This window comes from Grammomys surdaster, unplaced genomic scaffold (assembly GCF_004785775.1).
Source record: "Grammomys surdaster isolate TR1022 unplaced genomic scaffold, NIH_TR_1.0 264, whole genome shotgun sequence".
Lineage (NCBI taxonomy): Eukaryota > Metazoa > Chordata > Mammalia > Rodentia > Muridae > Grammomys > Grammomys surdaster.
This window is the reverse complement of record NW_021604705.1, coordinates 6,369,230-6,395,150: the sequence shown is the minus strand read 5'-3', so window position 1 is coordinate 6,395,150 and position 25,921 is coordinate 6,369,230. Positions and strand designations below refer to the sequence as shown.

The following is a 25,921-nucleotide window of genomic DNA, read 5'->3' as shown; positions in this document are numbered from 1 at the left end:
GGAAGAAAAAATATTATAGATAGATAGATAGATAGATAGATAGATAGATAGATAGATAGATAGATAGAGATATATAGAGGAATGGCTTACCTCTTTGAGTGTGCACCTGTTGGGTAGTACCTGGAGCAGGATATGCCATCCCAGGCACAGTAAGGGTCTCGAGCCAGGCAGCAGTCAGCGCAAGCGCTGCCATACATGTCGCAGTGATGGAATCTGACTTGTGCCACAGCAGAGGCTGATCCAATATAGAGCTGTTGCTGTAGAAAACAAGGAGCTCAGCAGACGTGTTTACAGACTTCCCTGAGATAGCCCATGTTCCTACAGTGCTATAGAAAACCATGAACAACTTTCTTTGCTTACGTAAATCACGTGTTGACATTCGTAAGTGCCTTGGTTTTGAGTAACAAAGAGAAAATACTCAGACATGCAAGCAACTTACTCTCTTTGAAGAAATTTCCATAGAAATGATAGGGGCTGGATCCTAAAATGAATCAAAATGACTTATCTTTAGTAAATCCAGAAACGGCTGCTTAACAAGAAGTCAAAATAGTTATGAAAGGTTCTATGCTTGCAGCTTGTATCTCTTGCTTTAGTAAATCACTAAGTAAATCCAACATGATTAAGACACACCTTTTAATTATTTTCTAATAATAGAACAATTGAGCATATGAGAAGCAACTGTGGATATAATTTATTCTTTGTCTCTGGAGTAAATAGTAACTGCTTTGAATAGTATTTGTTATTCACAAACTGATTTATCTTTAGAATAATAAAATAAACTTTTTACTAAAGTATTTAAATCTTTAGAAGTAAACTATGTTTTAGAATATTTGTTATGGCTAGGAAATTTTATGGTTTTTAATTATTTGAACTCAAGCCTGTATGAAGCATGTGTGTATTGGAATGACCATAGTAAATCACTGAACATTCTTTGATCAAGATAAAGAACCTCATTTTCTTAGACTAACAATAGAGGAAGGACAGACTATGGTATAGCATTAGCAGTCTTCAGGTTAGTTTAACAATGCTGCTTAATAACTGAGCCTTTTAAGGAGCACAAGGAAATCCATGTTAATCCTCCAAGCAGAGAAATGCCAGACAGATGGAATTCACTCTGGAAATATTTACCCTTTGAGGAATTAATTTTTAAGAGAAACTCTTTGATTATTTATGTTAGTTTTTATATTATTCTTTGAATGTATTTATTGAGTGTGTGCCCATGTACCATGATGCATGTGTGGAGGTGACAGGACTTCCTTTAGCAATCTGGTCTTTTCTTCCACCATGTGGGGTTCAAAGTCAGGACATTAGTATTGGCAACAAGCATCTTCTGTGGCTGAGCCACCTCTCCCACCCTATCGGTTTTTGTCTTATTTTTGTTTTATCTATTTGTGTGTGTGTGAGTGTGTGTGTGTGTGTGTGTGTGTATTTGTATATGTGTGTATGTATAAATGTTTTTTGTAACAGTTGGACAATGAAACTCTGCACAGGCGGGCATTATTCATGTATTCATCCAGGAACCAATTTTCCTAAAGTGTTCTTGTGAAAAAGATACACTCCTGTGTCCTGGCAAAGAGAGCTACTGTACCAAATGTGAAATGAAATCTTATACAGATGCCTACAGTGCAAAGTCAGCAAGTGTATTTGGAGGAGTTGAGATAGAAGGGAGGCTATTCTGGGGAGAAGCAAAAAGCAAATCCAGTCTGAAGGATAGCAAAGACAAAACACCTTCCTCCATTAGCCAGTTCTTTCAAAGGAAATCCATTATATCCATATGTAGTTAGTCGTTATCATTTGCAGATTCTGATATGTCTACCTGCTGTAGATTGTAATTCTAATATTAATACCTGAAGTATGTGCTTTTCTTTTTCAGACAAATGGAGCAGCACAGCAGTAAAAAAGCAGAAGTATGGAATATACACATCCCTAGCTGGATCAGTACGGTGACTCTTCAAATCCTTCAGTCTTTGGTCTAAGAAAGTGTCCATCTCATAGACTAGTTAGTATTGTTTGGTTTTGCTTTATTAGTAACCTTTTCAATAGTGTTTTGATGCTTAAAATGTGCTCCAAGCATGATACCAATGTGCAATGAAGTGTTTCCGAAACTCAAAACAGCTGTGCTCTAATGCACATGTGATACAATGTACCGTTACGTATGACTGAAGCTTCATTCAGCCGTGACTTATAATGTCATTGATGGTGAGCTCAGCACTATGTCATCAATGATGTAGACTATGTTCCTTCAAACAGAAACACACAGAAAACAAGGCTGTGAGATGTTCAGATGAAAATACTGTGATCAGGAATTTGCAAGATCCTCGTGGGCAGAAATGAGATTCAGGACTGGTGAGTAGGCTTAAATGTGATATTTGTTTCATTAGTGACACTTTACAGTATGTATTTACTGATTATAAGTTCATATACATAAATATATATTGTCAAAAAATTTTTATTCTTTCCATATAACTTCTATTTCTTGGTGACTGTTTTGTATAATTAACATATTACAGTTAAACACATCAGGCTCCTTCTGCCACAGTATGCACTATTTGAAATGTGTCACTTAGCAACAGTGTTAATAATATGTTTGGGCAAAATGTGAGTCTTCAGTAGTTGCTCTGGAATTCACATGTGCAATAAGTGTGCCATTAGGACAGTGGTTGGATACTGACACGTTTTTCTGTTACATGAATGTTGGCAATTTTGAACATTCTGAGTGTGACAGAGAAGCACTGGATTTTAAATTATCCTTCACTTCAATTTTCTCTGTATCCAAAACACACCAGAGAAAAACCTCCCGAAACCAGTATGACAGCTTTCTCTCTGTTTTCAGCTTTGATTGTGCATGCTATCTGAATCTTGGCCTTATCGCTGATTACATTACCTTGAATATTTGAAGTTCCTCTAGAATGACTTCCTCCATCCCCTCTGTTTCTTGGTTGTAAATTGTGATTACTTTCAGCACGATTCCTGTATCTGTGAGAAAAGCAATTCCAGCAATAATCAACGTGGAGAGGCTAAGGACTCAGACTGCAAAGAGAACTGAAAATAGGATTGCACAAAACAAGAAGGCAGTTAAAAAGCATGTGACTACTTATACATCAATAACCTTAATTAGCAAAGATCAATTTTTGCATACCTTACCAAAAGTTTAAATAATATACATGTTCTTTCAAATGATTAGGTCAATACAAAAACAAAAATCATAGATTCAGAAATTAAACTCTCTCATATTTCAGAAGTTTCTTTTGTGATGCATCAGACAAGATGATCCTCTCCTGAAGCCTCCGCACGGGGAGAATGGGTCAGACACTTTTGTATTCATAGTGTTGAACACAGAGTGTACCATATTCTAGGCAAATCCAATATCACAGGGCTCATTCCAAGACCTATGCATACTGTTTTTCAAATATCTGGGTTTGGGTAATAAAAATTCAACATATGTTAATAACATAGGTCCTAGAAGACTTTTCTCAGCTCCTGACTTTCTCTGATATAATTTGTTCCTTTTGATTCTTTGCCCTAAATTTTTAATTTAAGGGAAACTATACACATCAATGAATCAAGAATACATAAAACCATATAAATTTGAAAAGATGGGCTAGAAAAATTTCTCAGTGTGGAAACTGCTTGCCATGTAATCTTGAGGATCTGAATTCAGTCTTAAAACCCCTGTATCAACCTTGACACAGGCACACACCTGTAATCCTTGCGCTAGGCATGTGAAGACAGTAACATCTGGGGCTTTCTGGCCAGCCATCAAGGGAAGATCAATAATTCATGACCATCTATCTACTCAGGTTCCATAGCTGCCTGCTGTTTTAAAAAATTGTATTTCTAGTGTAGATTCATTTTATGCTTTATTATTCCTGATATTATTTGTTCTATCTACTTTTAAAACGCAATAAGAAATACACTTACCCACACATATAACTTGTTATGGGCAAAAAATAAGATCCATAAAATATATTAGACTTTTGGAAGTATTAATCCATGAAATTTTGTGAGATTTCCTATGGAGAATTTGTCAATTCCTATATATAAGTTAATAAAATTGTTTTATAATTAACCTGATAGCAATCACCTTTACTTTTTATTAACTAAAAGGAATAAAACTGGTCACATTTTGAAACTTAAGCACACATTAGAGTACATTACTACATCAGATAAAAAGCAAAAATGTAAGCTGATTTATTCGTCTGGAAGCAGCAACTTTTGCAATAATGACAGCCTCATATTGTGTTAGAGCTCGGGCCTGATAATTATTGGGGAGAAATCCACCATTTATTGGCTTTTCCAATTTACTTGTCTGTAATAGTTTAATTTGATTTTGGAAGACTGTGGCCCAATGTGACAATATCAGTGAGTTAAATATGATGTAGAAGATATTTCCTGAATGTTCTAAATGGGCTTTGATCAATCAAATGAGAATAGCTTTTGGGTTGTTGAATATTTGCTCTGCTTTCTAAGACATTTAAAATAAAACATTTAAATTATTTTAATCACACTTCAGTCTTTCTTTTGGAACCCTCATCCCCCCTTTTTAGTGATCAGAAACAACCATGTATGCACTAACAATCAGGTAATTTTAGGATTCTTACAGAGGTTTGATTTTTATATAATATTGAACCATCAGAGAATATTATTAACCTTATCAACAGTGATAAAATACAGCCTACACTCTGGGTCTATTAAATTTAGTTTAATATTTCTTTGCTTAAATCTTTATTTTTTCAAATGAAAAGGTAGTAGTGTGGAGAAGCATGAACAACTGGTGTTAGCAATACCTCATTTTCTAGGCCAGGCAAAGTCTTGTTTGACACCTCACAGTGCAGAGCACTTCTTAAGGGCCTTGCTGTGTCCAGGTGTGTGCTGCACACAGAGAGGAGGACCTTTAAAGCTGAGGCACCCATGCAGATTGTGTTCCTCAGAACTCAACAATTTGCAAGTTCCTTCCCATGAATAAGAATTAATGTGATGGTGTTAGTCTAAGGTATGAATTCATTTAGTCATTTCATCTTTATCAGTGGAACAACATGACATGTGCCAATTGGTACATGATATCTGAGAGTGAGTTGTAACGCATCAATGCTTTCTTAGGAACTTACCTGTCCCAATAAATAAAACATCATACTGGCCATCCTCTGCTTCCACTCGATCCACTGCTAGTTGCCTCAGGTTGTATTTTCCATCCGTTTTTACCAGTATTGGTTTTTTATGAACAGGTTTTATGGGCTGATACATTAGTGGATGCATTCTTGCAAATCGGATGGCATCATCGGGGTAGTCTTTAGTGGTTCCATACTTGCCTCCGTTCACTTTGCTAGCACACTGAAATGCACATGGGTTAATTCATTTTTTTCTCTTACACCTAAAGAGCAAACATGTGATCACCACCAAGAAGAATTACAGAAGCCAAAGAAGCTCATGCAATGAATAGTTGTATACAGTAGCTCTACAACTTTGGTTGCTGAAATGGATTCAGTCTTCTTATTTTCAAAAGATACCTAAATTATCTTTAAAATGCACCATTGAAAAGACACAGAGAACATTGAGTTCCATAGAATGGAAAAATGAGCAAAATGTTTTTCATGGTTTTTAATTTTGTTTCTTATTTGAAGTCAAACTATAGGCTGAAGAGTCTGTCATCCACTGTTGGTAAAGTTTAGTGCTAGCGTGCTTGAATATGTGGAGCTCTGGATTCAACAGAATGCAGCACAAAAAATAAAAGGGAAAAAAGAGAAGGGCAAGAGGGTACAAAAGAGAAAGAGAAAAGGAAAGAAAAAAGAAAAGAGAAAAGGAATAAGGGAGGACCCACCATTCATCAAAAAATAAAAAAAAATGACTTTTGGTAATAAATGTTTAATGTTTAAAGTTTTAAAAATCCATAACAGGATAACAGCTCAGCAAGGTGTACACCAGCTCTGGGGAGATGAGGGGTGGAGGATCCCATGTCTAAAGGCAGTCTGGGCTACAAAGTGAGACTTTGCATTAAAAAATAAATGAATGAATGAATAAATCGACCATAATTGTACAAAATAGGTTTCTCATTACTGAAACCATTGTGGTAATGTGGTGATAGTTCTGCTTTCTAACTGTATAATTCTGGCATTTTAGTACAGAGTTATTTCAATTCCATCATCATTAATTAAGAAGACAAACTCTTTGTCATGTCCTGATAAAATCTGCGTAATTTTGTATTATTTCATACGTATTTGAAACTGACGAAAGAATCCACTAGTTTCTTGCTCTTACATGTTGCCTTGCTAAAACACACAACTCCAGAGCATCAAGAGGCAATACTGCCTGGAATAGTCATGCTGATCTTTGCTTGCTAACAACTGCTTCTCACTTTCACATGTGTTCCTCCAGAATCAACATGGCACAAGAATACCTTGGTTTTTTTTTCTAATTTACTGTATAAATGCAGTAGTTAAGCAACCAGGTTCCATAAAGGGGGCATTTATAATTGTTTGTTTTTAAAAACTCAGTCCATATGCCTGAATTTGGCATGGATTGTGCACTTGCTTGCACTTGCACAATACGTTATTGGAAACATTTTGGTCTATCTTGGAAGAAGTTCAACAACCAATCACTTCCTCCAACTCTTCTAAGGCCATGTGGTTTCAAGAAGCATTTTCAGCTTAAGCCACAGGACTGGGGTTCCCCATTTAGATTGCAATTTCAAGCAATAGAGTGAAATAAAATATACTTTATATCTTACTGGAAGTCATAATTTTAAGTCAGTGAGGCTGATTATCGTGATAAAGGTTTACACTTGCTAATGGAGGTGAGGTTGGCTGTCATTTGGAGCTTTGGCATTACAAAAATGGTTCCTCTATGAGTCTGTAGGATCCCAGTCTCACCACTGCTTGCTGATATGAAGATACGGACCTGCTTGACCAGCTAAATGTCTGCACACTGTGACTCATATAGAATACACAGCAGGGAAACCTTTTCCAACTTAGTTGCTTATGTGATCTAGAATCTAAATCTACATCACCATCTTCATTATTGTGAGTTTTAGACCTGTCCTAGTAAAAAGGACAGAAGTTGATATAACTAGACCTTTGGTAGTAAGACTGCAGAAGTAAAGGATGGAACACCTAAAGAGCAAGTCTGTCCTGGGAAATACAGAAGTCAACACAAATATTAAAATGTTAAAATCAAAAAGGATTTTATTGCTTAGAAGTGACATGTGATGCTAATTAGCCTCTACAGTCTCGAAGAAAACTATACTATCCCCATTTTATTGAGTATTTCCATGCTTACCAGCACCCCACAACTGAAAATTCATTTGTCGCTATTGGACTGAAATATCAGTGGGGGCATACTTTATAATGCTGCTAAGACTTAACCACTCAAGGTTATGTCCCTGGCATTAAATAATTAGCATAAAACCCAACATGCCATTGTTAGCTCTTTACTTTGGAACATTCTTATAGATATGAAATTCTTAAGCACTTTAACTGCAAAGTAAAAGAGAATAAATTAAACAAAGACTTCAAACATAAAACCAGTAGGTTAAACGATTATACTTACAGAACCAGGCCTTGGATAGGGGACTTTTCCTTCATACAGTGACCAGTGGTATTCAGGGCCTTCTTTATGTGCATATGGGCCATTAAAGGCTTCCCGGATACTTGACATGTGATACACACATATAGCATGGCCTCTAAATATATTGCTGAAAAGTAGAAATTAAGAATTCACTTGGTCAAATACACCGAAATATATACATTAGAATTAAGTCTCTGGAGTAAAAAGCACTTATAGAATATTATAGAAATCTTACCTATAACAATATTTTAAGTAATGAGACTGAAAGACCTATCATTCCTTCATTTCCCACATAATAAATGTGTAAATGACATTTTAAGGATAAAATTGTGCAACTTCACTTTGTAATTGTTAAGTCCTATATTGTGTTTTTAAATTTATTTAAATTATTCTCTCTCTCTCTCTCTCTCTCTCTCTCTCTCTCTCTCTCTCTCTCACACACACACACACACACACACACACACACACTTCTTTTGGAATCGCATGAGCTACAGTGTGTATGTAGAGCAGATGCCATTTTTCAAGACTCAATTCTCTCCTTCAAACACTCTAATGATCAAACTCAGGTTGCTAGGCTTGAAAAGCAAGTTCTTTTCCTGATACCCATCTTTCCAACCTCCCTTTTAATGTCTTTTTAAAGATTATTAGCAATTTGAATTTGTCATTTAAAGGAAGAATTTCTAGTTGTTATAGCTTGAATGTAGACAGTGTTCTCTTAATCACCATGCTGTTAATTTTACTACAAATTCTTTTGTATTTTGCTAGATTTTTTTCTTGTGGCCTTTGTGCTACTTTTCAGCACAGAGTTTTGTAAACAGGTCACTGAGTTGTTCAGTGATGGAAAGATTATATAAAACTCAAAGACTTGATACACATATGCAGCAGAGATCAATGAGTTTTAAAATGGAAAGAAGTTCTACTTGCAGAGGAATAAGATCATCACTTAATACAAGTCATTACAAGCATCTGGAATCACATTTAGTAAAAAGTTAGTGCTATATTACTTGAACAGAGAGCCATCATTGGAAAGAAATACACCCTGCTGCAGCCCTATATTACGTGAATTAAAATAAATGATGTTTGTGAGGGAGCTTTAGTAAATGTAAACTCAGTGCAAATGGATTTCCCGCACCCTGGGCCAGCTGTAGAACAGCAGTCATGTCACTGTCTTAGGACAGCAATTCACACATTTTATAACACACCTTGAAGCAATTGGAAATGCCTGTGATACCGGCAAAAACTAGACAGTCTCAGCTGAAGTGGCAATAAACCTTTGATCACCAGTCTACAAATATCAGCCTCCGTGGCAGGTACAGCTGGGAGCTTTTTTCCCCTCTCAGATTTATATATAAATTGAACAAAGTTGAAATCATGGAAGGAAATCATGGCTTTGATTTCTCTGAATGATCCAATATGCTATCACTTTGCAGATTTGCTTTTAAACTGGTCATTTTAACCAATGGAAAATGTACAGATTATTTCATAGAGTTTATCATTTTAAGAATTATTATGCAAAGAAATATTTGCTGGCATAAGAAAAATGAAGTAAAAGAGGCTGCCTGTGTTGACTAGCAATATGTGTTAACTTTAAAATTTAAATCAGAGTATAGTTAAGAAAAAGAACTGTTTTCCATATTAGTCTATGGAAGAAAAGTTCTTGTTACAGTGAGATACTTGTTCAAAGAGCTTCTCGATCTTTTCCATTCAAAGTGATCATTAAAAATCACCTAATGAAAACCTAAGCAAAAGTCTGGAAAGACCCCAAGTAAACACCAGGTTCAGGGTCATATTGCAATTTATAGTTAATTCATTGTTGATTGAGTACTCTATTGAAATACTGAATATTTTCTTGGTGTTTCCATTTTCCTTTCGAAAGACATTCAAGAAATTGGGTTTATAACTTCCAACTGAAATCCGCTCTAGAAGTATTTCTTATTTCACATATTAATATAGTACTTTATAGCACTCTTCCATAGACATAGAAAATTCAAAAAATGCAAAGGAGAAATGTAACACATCTATAAGCTTTAAACTTGAGCACTGCATTTCAGACGGAGGGCAAATGGCACAGGTGCATTCAGTGTGGGTCCACATTAGAAGCAGACAAGAACAAAGGTGTGAGGATGCTCCTGATTGAGGAATCAGGATCACTTCTCAGACACGAGTAGCAAGTATTAGTGTTATGGAATATTTGGTTACACTGTGAACCTGAGATTGTGTTGTTTGCTGGAAAAAAAACCTATTTCTAGCTGTGGTGTGGGTCAGCTTTAGCACCCACCTTTTACCCCAAACAATGAAGGTAAAGTTATCTTGTAGTTTGCACCCTAGTTTGAAAGTGATGTCTAATTGAGTGGCAGACAAAGTGACAAATCACAGGAAGATTTACCGTAATAGGATATGCCCAACTCTCAAGTGAACAGAAAGAAAGACAGGGTACTTAAGAGAGAGCCGCCCAGAGAGAGAGAGGAGAGGAAGCAGTTGTATGGATACAGGTTGCAGAGAGAAGACAAGCTAGACACAAGTGAAGACAGAAAAAACCAGGGAATGAGAAGGAGCTAGAAGATTAGAACAGATTGCCAAAGTTACTGTGAGGCCAAGGAGAAGATTCAGTGAGAAAGTGAGAGAAGCCAGATTGAATTGGTCATCTTGGGGAGGAAGCAAGAACAGCTGAGTTTATCAGTCAACCAGAGATCAGAAAGAACTAGGGATAGGTGACCTTATTCAACAGGGAGTCTTAGAGGCTGAAAACATTCTAGGTCTAGGTAAGACTGCATGGAGGCCGGAAGCTTCTAGGACTAGGCCTAGGTTAGCAGACGAAAGCAGTAAGTCTCAGAGACGACAATTACGTCAGGTGAATAAAAGTTACTTTTACATATCAAGCACTGATATAAACTGAAGTTGAAAAGGAGGGTCACGTCCGACAGTAACAGTAGATAAAAGACCTAATGCTAAGAGCTGCCAATGTAAATGCTGTGATCTGTCAAAGTATTATTGGCTCCTAAAATAATAAGAGATAATACCCCTAAACTAAAGCTGGCAGCTACCGGAGCACTTTGAAAGCCTGAGTGGATTAGAAATTTTCGTCTGAGAAGTAAATTAAAGAATTACATTAGACTTGAGAGGATACAAGTAATATCCCACAACCTGATCAATAAATCGTGTCAGATGGTTGCCCATGAGTAATTAAAGGGCTTGGGAGTGTGCCTTCATGAAGATGCTGGGATGCAAAAAACCAAAACAAAAAGGTTTAGACTGAGATCGTGGTTCTGAAGCTGAAAGACGGATAGCTGCAGTCAGGGGAAAGCAATAGAGGCTGGACACTTACAGAGCGCAGAGGATGAGAATGACAATGGAGTCAGCAGTGTTTCTGAGTAATGGACACCATGAAAGGAACTGCAGTGAGACAAATCTATAGTGTTTTATTGACTATAAATTTCTCACCTGGTAGTATTAAACAGTCCAAATATCACTGGATTCTTAGGATCTCTGGTAGGCAGTAAAAACACATCCTCTGAAAGAGTGAAAAACCATTCCATCATTTTGTGTTTTTAACCTTCTACTCATGCAATGAAAACGTATTTCCATAAAATAGTTCAGAACTGTAGATTTAAAGACCCAATTTCCCATTGTACAGCTGTGATCAGGGTAGAACAATGAATCATTGCTCTCCTCTGGGGGACTGAACCTGAAGAGAAGGACCCAACAGTGCTTCTCTTCAGAAGAGAGAGGAGTCTCTGTCCTGCAACAATTCTGCCCTAGGAGGTGGCAGGATCAAAATGAATAGATAGAAATGTGTCTTTGGTACACAGTGCAAATACCATAGCAGCCAAATTTTTCACCTATGCCTAAGAGAGGGGTGGTTATAGAGAAGCATGCACACAGAAGAGTGAAGATCCTCCAGTAATTGCTACCTAGTTCATCGAAGTAAGTGTCAATTCCATTCATTCCTGGTACTGAGCAAACCAGCCGTGCTTTAAGGAATGTGCTCCACTTATTCACCAGGATTCTCTGTCCTCCCATGTCATTCTGCAAAAAACAAAATAGACAAATGAGGACTCCAAGGACATTTACCAACCAAGGTTTAATATGCAAAGTGAGCAGAGGCTGCGGCTCTTTTTATTTACTTAGGAAAACTGAGCAAAACACTCAGAAAGCGAACCCTGCCTTCTCACGTCTCCCTTGCGTTGCCTTATTAGTGCAATACTTTTTAAATCAAGACTGTTTCAATTTTAGGTTCACCGAGTACATGTCTGAGCACTGTATATTAAAGTGCTCCAGCCCGGAGAGCTCATCTGATCCCCAGGGTTGGAGTCCCACAGGTGGCGATGCACTGTTTGGGGTGGGTGCTGGGAAGTAAATTAAGCTCCTCTCAAATGCGGCAAGTACTCTTAACTGCTACGCTATTTCTGCAGCCCCGCAGTGTAGTACTTTCATTCAAGTACGAGGCAAGTCAAGGTGATTAATATTTGAAATCTCTACAATTAGGAGTTCAAGATTGTTCTCAGCTGCATATGTTTGTATTTATATATGACATGTATGTTGTTTTTATTAAATATCTTACTAAATGCCAAAGCAACTGTACTTCTTCAAGTTTTGTTTTGTTTTTATTTTACTTTAGAACTAAGCAACTGAATGGTTTGTACCCAGGCGTATATACCCCCCAAAGATTGGGATCCTAATAACAAAAATGGTTAAATTGAATTTAAAAATACAGTGGAACTGGGCCAACATGCTGAGGCAGGAGGTTAAGGGATCTGCAACAAAACCAGAGGATCTGAATTCAGTCCCCTGTTGGGAGCCGACTCTGAGCAGAAAACGGCTACCATCTTTGCAGCTATCTCGGGCCATATACCCTGACAAGAGACTTGTTTTCAACAGCCCGCAACAGCTGAGCACACTCTGATAAACATCTTGTTTTTCTCACATATCTTGTTTTGTTGTTTAGTGCCCCCAGCTGCAAGGCGAGTGTGGTAAAGTGTCTTCAGCTGTGTTCCCCTGCTTGTGCTTATATATACACCCTTGATTTCCTTTTAATAAATGGGACTTGAACAGACTCTCTGTCTTGTTTCCATTCTTCGTGTCTCTTGCCCTTCCATCCCCACTTTCTCTCTTGCTAGACCCTGACCCACAGATCAGAGCAGCAGCTCAGGCCGGGACAAAGTGGCCCCCAAACGTGAGGCAGAATGGGCTGTTACAGTCCCCGGAACTCAAATGGTGGCAGGTGAGAGCAGATCTTAGCATCTATGCCCATGCTACAACATACATGAGCAGTAATATACACAGAGACATATATGAACACAACCAAACTAACAAATACATAGAATATTTTTAAAAATAGAACAAACTTTTATTTGGGATTAAATGCTAATTTTAGACTACTATTTAGCATTGCTTTGAAAATGCAAAACCTCATCAACGTTAAGCCACTTTTAAGGTGAAATGTTCATTAGCAGTAAAGCTATTGTGGATATAGCACAGGAACCTTGGTTTGGTAAATACCAAGTTAGAAAAGTCTAGAGAATATTACAAGATATCATATACTTCTAGTAGAAGCCTACGAGAGAACACGAAGTCGCATGGGTAACGAAGGGTTGAGGGAGGGGAGACAAATATGATCAAAGGGTGTTGTATGAAACTCCCGTAAAGAACCAATGAAATGGTAAAACAGTGTAAAGCAATGTAACAAATGCCTAGCTATACAGACGGAGGTGAGTGAGGTAAACTGAGGTAATAAAGCACAATGCCACGGATTGCCCAGCCTCACCACGCACAGCCGCCCCACTCGGGTGTAGATTGTGTGGGCGTGGTTCTCCGCCTCCAACGCCTTCTCAGTGAAGAAGAAGTACATTTTGTTGTCATCTCGGTCTTCGTTATCGGGAATCATATATGAACCTACGAATTTTGGTTCTACCGAAAAAAACATAAAAAAGTAAAAAATTATCACCTGCTTGTCAAAGTTTCATCCACTTCTGAGAAAATATATTCTTGAAAGTTTTAGATGATTATTGAAACCTGGATCATTATTCTTGTTTTATGTACAAATCAATATCTATTTTAAAATGCAATTTAAATAGAAAACATAAGGGTCATGGTTTCAGAAAATATTATAGTGTCCGTTACAAATGAAATGTATTTAGTGAAGAAAAGCAGGACGTATTATGAAAACAATCTATGAATTTCTTCTCAATCTATATAAACTGAATGTACATAAAAACTCAACATTAAAATTTAAAAGTATCTTGTCATTTATCTTTCATTTATATATAACGTATCAATAAACCTCATGGAAGATCTTAAAGTGAGAAATTTTAGCTTTTGCCTTTATAGTCTACAGAACCTGAGTAGGTGGCTTTGATTGATAAGATACTGAACATTTAAATGATAACGTATATGCATGTTGACACTCAATCATGGACTTCTGGAAATGATGAATATGTCCAATACAACCTGTCATCTTCACTCCTAGATATACTAGTAATTTTATATGTATGTATGCGTGCGTGCGTGCATGTGTGCGTGTGCGTGTGCGTGTGTGTGTGTGTGATGTTCTTAGAGTTTTATTTATCTCTAGAATGCAGCAGGATCCTATTAAAGCAAGCCATCACTACAGCACCAATACCAGTTAACGAGACAGGCAGACGCCATTAAATGAGTCTCTACTTTCATATATTCATCTTGTTCATTTCATTTAATTCTTGATATCTAAGAGTTGTTGTAAATAAACTTATTGTATAATTAGTATATTTTATACATAAAGTGATAAACTGTGTATTTTGGACAGGACATTATGATAGTTAGAAATGCTATGTTGAGTTTATATTTTTATTATCGAAATGGTAGACTCAGTCATGGATGGTAGACTTGCTTCTGATTCGTCACTTCTACCTTTCAGAAGCCTCTCGTCGTCATGCTCAGTGCGAATGTGGCCGAGCTTCCCCATGCTGCGGAAGATGGCCGAGTCTCTGCCCCAGTAGTCACTGTAGAGGCCAGCAAACAGTTCATTACCTGCAGAGGCGACACAGAGGAAAACGAGTCAATGTCTGTCCCCTCATCTGAGGGCCAGGTAGAAGCCACTGTTAGGTCAAACATATCAGTTTTAACACACATTCAACTTGAGGCCATCAGCACTATAGCTTAGGGCAGGGATGAATCCCCACAAGGCTGTGTGGCAAGCCTCAATTGCCTCTTAGCTGTGAATTCCAGGCACCATTTTCTTTCTGAATCAGGAAAAGCAGTAGCACTCAGTGTTGTTAGGAGAAAAGCACTGGGGGACACTGGTGAGTGCTGAGACCTATTTGGTGACATTGCCTGGGCCCATATCATTTTAGCAAGCTTCTTTCAACCTCGATACCAACTGTTCTACTGTTATCGCTGTATCAGGATTAAATGTGGTTCAGTTAATTCAAGTGCTTCTTACATCAAATCTGATGACTTTAATATGATTTTACCACAGTAAATACAAAGTCTGTTGAAGTCATATCTGCAGTCATCCAATATGTGAGTTTATAGCCGAGTCAGAGAAGACTGGTAAAGAGGGCTCAAGTGTTCTTGGAGTCAGCAGCATGACTGACTGACTTTAGCTGCAGCACGAGGAGAAGCCGCAGATTTAAAAAAAGGTCCTAGGATTTTTTTTTAATGTATGTGGGATCTTGAGAAACCACTATGTGTTTTTAGAGAAAGAAATAAAGACATTAACGATAGCTCAGGAGGAGAGGACAACATTCTTTTCTAAAATAGGAAACATGGGGGCATGACTGGACCTTTAGAAATGTTATCACCTATGAAGCATGAGGACTTTGACTGTTCTTTCTTCTCATTACCACGGACTGTAATCCATGTGCATCAGTGAGCCCAGGAGGCCTGTTCTGGGCAAGCCTAGTCTCCCTGTCCTGATATGTCCCAGATGAACGTCTCTGGCAAAGAAGTAAATAGTCACAGCATATCTCTGGAAATAGGAACTTCGTTTAGAATGGTTAAATTATTCCCTTGCTGTGTGCCCAGAACTGTAGCTGGCACTGAAAATAAATACAAAAAATATGATGCTTGAAAAATACCTTATTGGATTTTTTTCTATGTTTATATATTATATACACATTTACACTTGGATACATACTTATGCATGTGTGTTGGCATCTACTAGGCTGCAAGTGTGTAGAAATCAGAGGTCAAATCTGGGTGATACTCTTTGTGACTCTTATTTTTTCTTTTCATTCTTTCCTCCTCTTCCTCCTCCTCCTCCTCCTCCTCCTCCTCCTCCTCCTCCTCCTCCTCTTCTGCCCCTTCTCCTTCTCCTTCTTCTTCCTCCTTGTCCTCCTCTTCCTCCTCTTCCTGCTTTTTCTCTTCTTCCTCTTCTTCTTCCTCCTCCTCCTCTTCCTCCTCTTCTTCATCATCATCATTTTCGTCCCTATCTGAGACAAGTTCTCTCACTGGGACTTGGGCTCACTGACTGAGCAAAAAGAATGACCAGTGAGAACTATTGGTCTTACTGTCTGTGCTTCCTAGGCATACTAATTAAAAGAGCATGCTAGGCTGGGCTGTTTAGATACTCCGTCTCAAACACAGGTTCTCATACCCTTGTGGAAGCACTTTACTGATTCAGCCTCTCCTTAGCCCCTTAGTGATGCTCTTCAAATACTCAAAATGTGTTCCTAAGTGTATACTTGTGATTTAAAGAACTTCAAAGTTTAAGAAAGCTCACAACAATCATATTTCTTATTTAATATATCATTTTTGCTATAAGTTTTGAAACTAAGTCCATCCAGAGACTGCCCCATCCTTGGATCCATTCCATATACAGTCACCAAACCAAGACACTATTGTGGATGCCAGGAAGTGCTTGCTGAGAGGAGCCTGATATAGATGTCTCCTGAGAGACTCTGCCAGAGCCTGACAAATTGAGGCGGATGCTCGCATCCAACCATTGGACTGAGCACAGGGTCTCCAATGGAGGAGTTAGAGAAAGGACTGAAGGAGCTGAAGGGGTTTACCCCATGGGAAGAACAACAATATCAACCAACCAGATCCTCCAGAGCTCCCAGGAACTAAATCATCAACCAAAGAGCATACATGGAGGGACCCATGACTCCAGCTGGATATGTAGCAGAGGATGGCCTTATCTGACATCAATGGGAGGAGAGGCCCTTTTGTTCTGTGAAGGTTCGATGCCCCTGTGTAGGGGAATGGGAAGGCAGAGAGTCGGAGTGAGTGGGTGAGTGGGTAAGTAGGTGGGTGGGTGAGTGGGTGGGTGGGAGAATACCCTCATAGAAGGAGGGTGGAGAGAATGAGATAGGGGGTGGGAAGGGGACTGGGAAAAATTGGAAATGTAGATAAAGGAAATATCCACACCAAGGGCTGGATAGATGGCACAGCAGTTAAGAGCACTAACTACTCTTCCAGTGGTCCTGAGTTCAATTACTGAAAACGACAAGGTGGCTCACAACTGTCTATAACGGGATTCAATGCCCTCTTCTGGTGTGTCTGAAGAGAGCGACAATGTACTCACATACATGAAATAAATAAATCTTAAAAAAAAAATTTAACCAAATATATTAACTCAATTGTGAAAACTGAAGATAACTGTAGCTCCTATATTAAAATTAATGTTACTGCCTACATAATATATTAGATTTGTGGGTTTTTGTCTAATAAAGTAACTAAAACTTTTTAAAATTATCACATGCATTCATATGGTAGAAAGTCTGAGAAGTAGTCAATTTATAAAGATGTTTATTTTCAACATGAGCTAACTATTGATTTTTTAAAATATTGTTTTGTTATGCCTGTGAGAAATAGGTTAAGGAGTCATAAATCAAACTTCAAGTTTTAAAAGAAGTATTTATTAGTATTAGTGCAATAAACTAATTTTTATTATGTTTTAAAAATAGCAAATATAAATGAGACACTTTTCTGTCTACAAAACACACAATGGGCGTTTAATAACTATATATGAAGAAAAACTATATATGGTAAAAGTAAGTGTAATCTTCTCACAGAAGAATCTGCCCTTTTGTTTAGTTTAATTATTTATTTTCAGTTTCCTATTTGCACTCTACAACAAAGCAATGCTTATTTAATGTTATTTACTTAAAGATTCAGTTTTCAACTAGGCAAACATTTTTCAAATGCTACTTTGAAGCAGATTAAGTGGAAACATATTCTATGGACTCTAACTTGAGTATTTGCCTTTTATTAAGTCAAGATATCACAATTCTGAAAGCAGGACTTGGGAATATCTAAGATAACATCCTCTCAGGCTAGTCGAGAGCTTTCTTGTTAGCTACCTGCTCTTCATTCTGGACATATATTCAACATCTTATCAAATTCACTTTTAATATAAGAGCTACTGTCTTTTCCAAAAGTGTTACAGCAATATTTTGCTTCATTTTGGGAGGACAACTGCTACTTTAGTGGCATGCACTAACTTTATCCATGAATCTCATATATCATATATTATATATACTATGTAATATACTATATGTTATATATCTGTATGTGTTGTTATATATAATATAATGTATAATAAATGATATAATAAATATACTTACATATGTAAGTAATTGTACATAATATATGTAATTATATGTTAAGTACAATTACATGTGTATAGTAATTTATATATATATGTATATATATATATACATGATATTTCTACAAACCTCTCCCACTTTTAACTTATTCTACACTTTCCCTACATCCATCTATTTTCTTTTGTATGCTATTTTCTTTTGTAACTATTGTGTTTGTGTGTGTGTGTGTGTGTGTGTGCGTATATATATACACACACACATATATTCATGTGTCTGTGTATGCTTTTGTGTTTCTGTCTTCTACTGACCACATTTATTGTGGATCATGTGTTCAGAAACATAGATAGGTCGACCTCTTGAGCACAGGGAATCAGGAGACCTTGACAAGTCTCCTTAGACTTGATACCTGCTCAGTTGGAGGCAACTCATGCCTATAACTGTAAACCTAGGCAAGAAGCCATGAATAGAGAGATTTCAGACCTTAGAGAAAAAATATTACCATTTTCGTAAATTGACCTAGTATCCAACTCTTTCTAAATATTTATCTTAATTGTCAAAGATCATAGCAGCTCTGATTATCTGGTTATCAAAGAAATGTCTTTCTTCCATAAACAGAAGTTCTTATGGAAATTTATTACTGATCAAAGGGAAGACTTAGTGACTCTGAAGTACGAATCCCAACATGAAACATCTACAAAGGATCAGGGAACACTGCAGAAAAGGATGCAGAAAGATCATCAAAGCTAGAGAACCCTGAGAACACCTGGGAAGTAAACTCTTCTGGGCATGACAGTCATACTGTGCGTCTCTGAACTCTCAACAGCTTGGATGCTTGGATGAGCGCTTCCAAGCACACACCAGCAAACATCCCAGCCAGAATGAAGGACTGGCTCACAGGACTCCACTTGAGAGTATAATTTTCATAAAGCAAGCAAGAAATGGAAAAACAAATGAGCAGAATGTTCACAATCAGCAAACAGGATGAAAAGTGGCAATTGCCCAGTTTGCTCTTCTTGCCCTTGGATCTATATTCAACTTTCTCAAGAAAGCAAGTTTTAATAAGGAGAGAGGTCTGCTATGTTCGTGTCAATATCAACATATGCAAAGTAGGGGGTGTGATGATAATGAAATAAGATAAAAAAGGTAATAGAATCTAAATTAAAATATAGATATATTTCTATGAAGACTAGGTCTTTAAAATATTATGATTATTTTCCTTTTCTTCAGTTTCAAAGTTCTGCTTGTCTTACTCAAGGCTGAACAATGATCATTTCAGCCAGTAGATGGCAGCCCTATGATAGCAAATGCTGTCTTATCTTGGCTGGTTGTGTGCTCCAAGATGATATATTTTCATTTTTACCTAATTTCTCCTTTTGTAGTTAGATGAAAGAAAATGCTTCATGAAAAATTCAAATAACTAAATATAAATTTTTAAATTTAAACTTCAAAGGAGCTAGCCAGGTGCTAAACACCGTAAGCTATGGAAACAACCAAATGTGTTTTGGTTGGAGTGTTAGCTGATCCTCAGAAGGAAACGTTTCTGCTTTCATGGTATTTTATCATTGTGAAAAAAACAACAAAATTAAGCTATAATACGTAAGTCCTGTGCTAGGCAATGCATTCCCTGCACTCCTCCCCACCCCCCCAAAAAAAGCTGAAAAGAAGATAATACATTAACAAGAAATACAAATAAATTAGAATTAGGCTTTAGGTATGATTAATAAATAATTAAATGAGAGAAACTATTCTATATTATATTAAAGAAAAATAAATACTTAAAGAAACTAAATATTTTTAAAACTACTCCTTAAAATTATAAATATTTAGTGTCATTAAAATGTTGAGTCAACATTTTGTAATTCCTAGAATCAAACAACAAATGACATCTAGATTACTGTTATTTTGATTATTTAAAAAAGGAAGTAGAGTCATATATGCAGCAAGATGACTTTTAGTGTTTCAATAGTAAGAGTTTACATCCAAGGCTTTAAATTTCTATACCCTCCAATGTATTGTCTTAGATAAAGTTCTAACTTATGTCTTATCTATTTTGATGTTTTTGAATAAGGACAAGTCGATTTTAAGCCAAATGGCGTTTGATATAGAACTAGATTGGAATGGTAAGTGATGTTGTATTTTAGGTAGCTAACTGGTTATACATGCACATAAGACACATGTTTTCAGGGCATTTTGACTGGAGGATATAACTTATCAACTCAATACTAATCTCTACACATAGAGATCAGTTGTGATGGATATAACACTGCACTGGAACCAAACTAAACGTCCAGCTCCAAAATCTTCAATTTGTCCCTGAGAAAGCACTTATTGTCTTAAACTATTGGTTACCTGTGGAAACCACTGGGTCTCCCCTCGACTCCCTAGGGCAACCATTTATATGGCTACTGCTCATTTTCGCCACAGACTCTTTCTTGATCGCTTCATTCCGCCGTGAGCACCATGCTTATGTCTAACATACCAATCATCTGGCTGAGTTTCAGTTGGCTCTTTGTGTGCTGGAGATTATACTCTACTAATGTCTGGAGTACTGACGGTGCTAAATAAACATTTATTGAATCAATGAACACCTTAATGAATTAACAATCGCATGTATCTAAACCTCCCTTTAGGTATTAAAAATGCTAGGAAATATAATAGAAAGTTCTCAGGATAAGACTGGATTTATTTTTATCTGAAAATTTTTTTTTTTTAGAATTTAACTCATGAGTACAGTAATTAAATCATTTCCATCTCTTCAGCTCTACCCTCAAACTCCTGTGCCACCCCTCAAACTCAACAATTATTTTTTAGAATGACTGCAGGAAAGAAAATCAATTGATAGGAGTCTATCAGGCATTTATATGAATTAAGGAATCTTGCATTTTTATTTTAATCTTAATATTATGAACAATTAAGAACATGAAACATGAATATTATGACAGTGATAATTGTTAATATTATAGCATTAATTATAATTTCATAATTTAAAATCATGAAGCCTGAAATTCCATTTGTCCACAGTAGTTGCACCCTCAAAACTTTGTTGCTATTGTAAGTCACTGTAAAGATAAAATATGCAATGAACACTTTTCTGCAAAATTTTATTCTTATAATGAGATTCTATTTGCAGTTCAGCCTAATGTTCCCTTAGTGTTTTAAGAAACTCAGTGTGAATTCAGTTAATACATTGTATATCCTCTGAATTTGTATTCATGATGTAGGAATGCATATTTTAATTGTCTAGTACGAGCAATTCACAATAGTTATTTGCAACCTTCTTATTTTATTGAACTCAAAGATTTCTCCTATTTATCTTATAAGTGCATGCTCTAAGACTCATAATAATGACAAATGCATTGTCTTTCTGAATAAGTGACCATCCATACTGAAAGAGCCCACAGAGAGTGTAATGTCATTAGGTAGTTAGCTGTGTAGGTACGTTGGTTTTTTGTCTTCCTATTGACTAGCCATAGTCATCAATGTTAAGAAGGTGGTTTCTGGGGCCAAAATGTAAAAAAAAAAAAAAAAGTATGTTCGTTAACTGACATTCGTATCCATAGCTGTGTTTGCTTGGTAGGCAACCAGTCCCATCAATCAATACAGTCATGGACAATTAAATTCATGAGGGACATGACGGAGACGTAAGCTTGGAGAGTAGGGATATTTTTAGGGAGACACTGAGTGTTTCTTTTCCTTTTCCTTTTATTTGAGGAAATAGTTACAATATAAGCGAAGTATTTAAACAACTCTTTGGAGACACAGCCATGGCCAGAAGCTGCAGGAAGCATGTAGACAGTGGGCATTTTGCCAATGTAAAAGAGCAGCAGTCTTGAATAAGATATTCTTTGGGGATGGCAAAGTGGTAAGGGAGTAACTAGAAGTCTCTATCTATGGAGTAGGGGTGAACTCAAGAAATAAATATTCATTCCTAACTGTTCTTGATATAAATATACTTAATTCAGAGGAAATGATTACTTATTCTTAAAACCTTTGCCACTAATAACTTGAAACAGTTGCTTATGCTTTCCTGATAGGAGCTTGAATCATGTTCTGTTCAATTAACATTTATGTATAATGCATAGAACTGGTAATGGGGTATATTTCTAAATATAATTTTTTAATGAAACACCACAAAAACTCTAATGTTTATAGACTTTGTAGTTTCTTTGCTGAAAAACTCAAATTGGGACCATAAATATACAAAAGGAATCATTTTAAAATATTTAAAAACTTATTATATATGGTGTGTGTGTACACCTGCACACATGTGCACACTTCCACACATGTATGTAATAATGAGAATGTGTATTTCACAGAACACATGTGGAAATCAGAGGATATCTGTCCTCCTGTGGAATCCACAAATCAAACTCAAGCCTCCAACCAACCTTGTGTTGCAAGCACTTTTAAACTGCTAAACCATTTTGCCTGCCCTCAATATTTTTAATGCTGGCTGTTTACTGAAAGCAAATATTAAGTCTTTAATTTGTATCCCTGAGAATGTCCTATTAAGAGGTAACAGAGGCAAAGCTGAGGAAAAGGCTTTGTGGGGTAGAGCAGTTCTAGGTAGGCATGAGTATAGAAGTTTGGATCCTGGACACTCATGCAAAAAGCTCGCACATCCTCACATGTGCCTAGAGAGCCAGAGCTGTACAATTGGAGACAGGATGGTTCCTGGGGCTAGCCTGGACATCAGGCTAACTCCAGGTCAATGAAGTTAAACATTAGTATAGCCTATTCTCCAAATGTCGTCGAGACCTCATTTATTTTAGTAGCATACATAATAGCTCGTGTCTCAGTCAAAGGAAGGAATTGCAAATTGTTAAAGCACAACAACTAACATCCTCACTGTCTACTACACACATAAGAAGAGGCATGGGCACTTGTAAACACATATGTACTTACAACACACACAACGTGACACAGCAAAGTGGTTTCTGTAACTAGCTCCTTTCCATCTTTGTAAGGTATGTCAGGTGTGATAGGATTACAGTACACCAGAAATTCTAACAAAATTCATGGAAAAAATAATATGTAAACCATAAGTATCCATATGATTGAAAGAGAAAGGACAAGAGACCTTAAGGTATATTGCCATAAACATCACAGCTGAAAAGAAAGAAAATATGGGACACAAAGAAAACAGTTCATGGATTCTGATTTTGCTGACCACCAAATAATGTGCTTATTATTTTATTTTATTTTATTTTATTTTATTTTATTTTATTTTATTTTATTAAGTAATTTAAGTCCTAAGTTTCTTCAGGGTATTAGAATGCCGCAAGGAAGTAACACAGCAATAGAGTTTAGTGCAAATCTCAGGGTATCAATAGCTTTTAAACTGTTAAATACTTAATAGTAATTAAAATAGCTTTTGATAGAATATTTGTGAGTACCCTGGGGGAAGAAATTGGCTAAACACATAAAAGATATTGTACATGAGGCACGAGCTATCATGTATGCTACTAACATAAATGAGGCCTTGATGACATTTGGAGAACAAGCTATACTAATGTTTAACTTCAGTTTGATTAGATTCTGATCATAGGGAACATGACTCCGTATGACCACTGAATTCTTTTTAACATAGAAGCTGTTATCAATTTATTTCCAAATTTTAGAAAAGGCATGCATATTGAATTCTTTCACTTGCTTAGTAATAATATTCAGTTTTACTCTAGTAAAGTGAATTACTTAACTAAAATTAAAGTTGTATCTAAAGTTAAGATATAAACAAGCATATTGGTACACACCTTTATTCCCAGAACTTGAGAGACAGACACACAAGTGGATGTGTGTGAGTTTAAGACCAGTATACTACATATTGAGTTCCAGGATGGCCAGGCTACATAGTAAGACTCTGGCTCAATAAAGAAACTTAAGAAATACTATAAAATATTTGTTGTTTTTGGAGATTCTTGGGTTGGGAAGTGGAAGTGCAGAATAGAGGAGAGAATGGGGAGAAGAGTAAATAACATTACGTGCCATTTGAAGAAGTCATATAGAAACATACTACTAGTCCATCCATGTATGGAACATCTTTACATATTCACAGTGGTTATGAGAGCATGCGCTAGGCCTGCAGACGCTCAAAGAGACAAAATGTCAATATGGGAAGGGGAGGTGGACAGGGAGTCCCACTCCTAGAGGAAGATGTATGAGCCAGTTGAAGAGAATATCTTGGTAGCACAAATTGGACTTGATGGGACTGAGAAAAAAGGGCACAAATATGGGTGGTTAGGGAAGGAGTACGATCTTGGAGGAGTGGGGGAAGGGTGAGCAGGATCAAAACACATTGTGGGAAATAGTTTTCAAAGAACTAATAGAAATGATACTGTTCGTCTTTGAGGCCTTATTGTCTTGTAAATATGGCTATCAGTATTTTCTCATTAAGTTAGTCATCATGAGAACAGACACTTTCCATTGTGTGGCGTTCATCAAAGACACAATGAATGATTAAAAGAAGGTTGGTCATCTTTGTATGGGCTCCTGTTTTAATCGACCAGAACAGGTGTGGCTATAAAATATCACGTCTTCTCTGTCCCTGTAGGCAACACCAAACTTGACAAATTCCAAGTCAGGGAGTTCCATTTTTCCAACTCAATTTTTACTGCTTTTTCAACTAAGTAAATTATTTTTACTTCCTATCTTGTAACAAGCTGTGGTTCACGTAGGTTATCAGGTCTCCAGACCAGTGGCTGCAGCTTTTCCACAATGAGTAAACGATCTCTCCAGAGCACTTCTGGGATGAGGGAGACTGGACAAATGAGAAGAATTTTATTTTTATTTCTTCTCATTGGAGGGATTGTTCTATAACTTGTGTTTAGCTTGGAGAGCTATTTTTTATTTGATTTCTCTTCTGGATAAATAAAACACCCCTCAGATGGCAAGCACTTGACATTTCAGCCCAGAGTAATTCGATTTAGTAGTTCAATGAAATTCACTTGGCAATGTCCCTCCAGTAATACCCCCCCTCTTACAAAGTTCAGCTTTAAATTCCTGATTCCATGAATAAACAAGTTCCAGAGAGACTGTCTCTTGAGTGGCATAGATTGCTATGAAAATGACTGCGTTCACCACTTAAACAACATGTTTGAATGATTGGTCTTCATTTCCAAACGCTAGAGAATTTCACTATATAGGAAGGCATGGTGTGTACTTTCCAACCTTCAAGATCTTTTTAATAAGAGAGATATCTCAAAATTTGTTTGCTGTTTGACAAAGTTTCTCAGTCTATACTCCATGCAGACGTTCAGTTTTTCAAATGTAAGCATTTTACTCAGATCCTGCCAATTCCTGTGGAATGTCTAGCAATTATGGATATAGTATTCAACAAGAATGCCATTCCTAATGCTGTGATTACTTCCATCTAAGCTGTCTTAACAGCCCTTACATTTAAGGGCTCTTCATGCTCTAAACAAGTGCACACATGCGCACATACAAACACACACGCGCCACATTTTATGTACAAATTTATAAAAGAGCTAAAATATTTTAAAATAGACATTTTTAAAATTGTACATTTTTGTTAGCATCTGCCTCTGAATATGTCTGACTCTTGAAGGCCTCTGAGGAGATATCCATATCAGGCTCTTATCAGCATGCACTTCCTGTCTTCCACATCAGCATCTACCTGATCATGGGGTTCTCAATAGAGGAGTTAGAGTGAAGACTGAAGGAGCTGAAAGGATTTACGGCACCATGAGGAGAGCAACAATACCAACCAACCACAGCTCCCAGGGTCTAAACCACCAGCCTGGGAGCACTTAGGGGGGGATCCAGGGCTTCAGCTGAATATGTAAAAGTGGAGGGCCCTGCTGGGCATAGGTGGAAGA

The 25,921-nt window shown here is 36.9% G+C and overlaps 1 protein-coding gene across 1 annotated transcript in view; it reads right to left on the bottom strand.

Annotated features, from left to right (window-relative positions):
* Sema3e (semaphorin 3E) overlaps positions 1-25,921 on the bottom strand; it is a 230,035-nt gene that overhangs the window by 21,725 nt on the left and 182,389 nt on the right. Inside the window, exons 6-14 of the mRNA XM_028776074.1 lie at positions 14,446-14,565; positions 13,325-13,467; positions 11,472-11,586; positions 11,002-11,071; positions 7,543-7,687; positions 5,109-5,331; positions 2,885-2,976; positions 440-481; positions 91-257 (exon numbers count right to left, since the gene is read on the bottom strand). Coding sequence (XP_028631907.1) covers positions 91-257; positions 440-481; positions 2,885-2,976; positions 5,109-5,331; positions 7,543-7,687; positions 11,002-11,071; positions 11,472-11,586; positions 13,325-13,467; positions 14,446-14,565 — 1,117 coding nt within the window. The remainder of the gene's footprint in view (positions 1-90; positions 258-439; positions 482-2,884; positions 2,977-5,108; positions 5,332-7,542; positions 7,688-11,001; positions 11,072-11,471; positions 11,587-13,324; positions 13,468-14,445; positions 14,566-25,921) is intronic.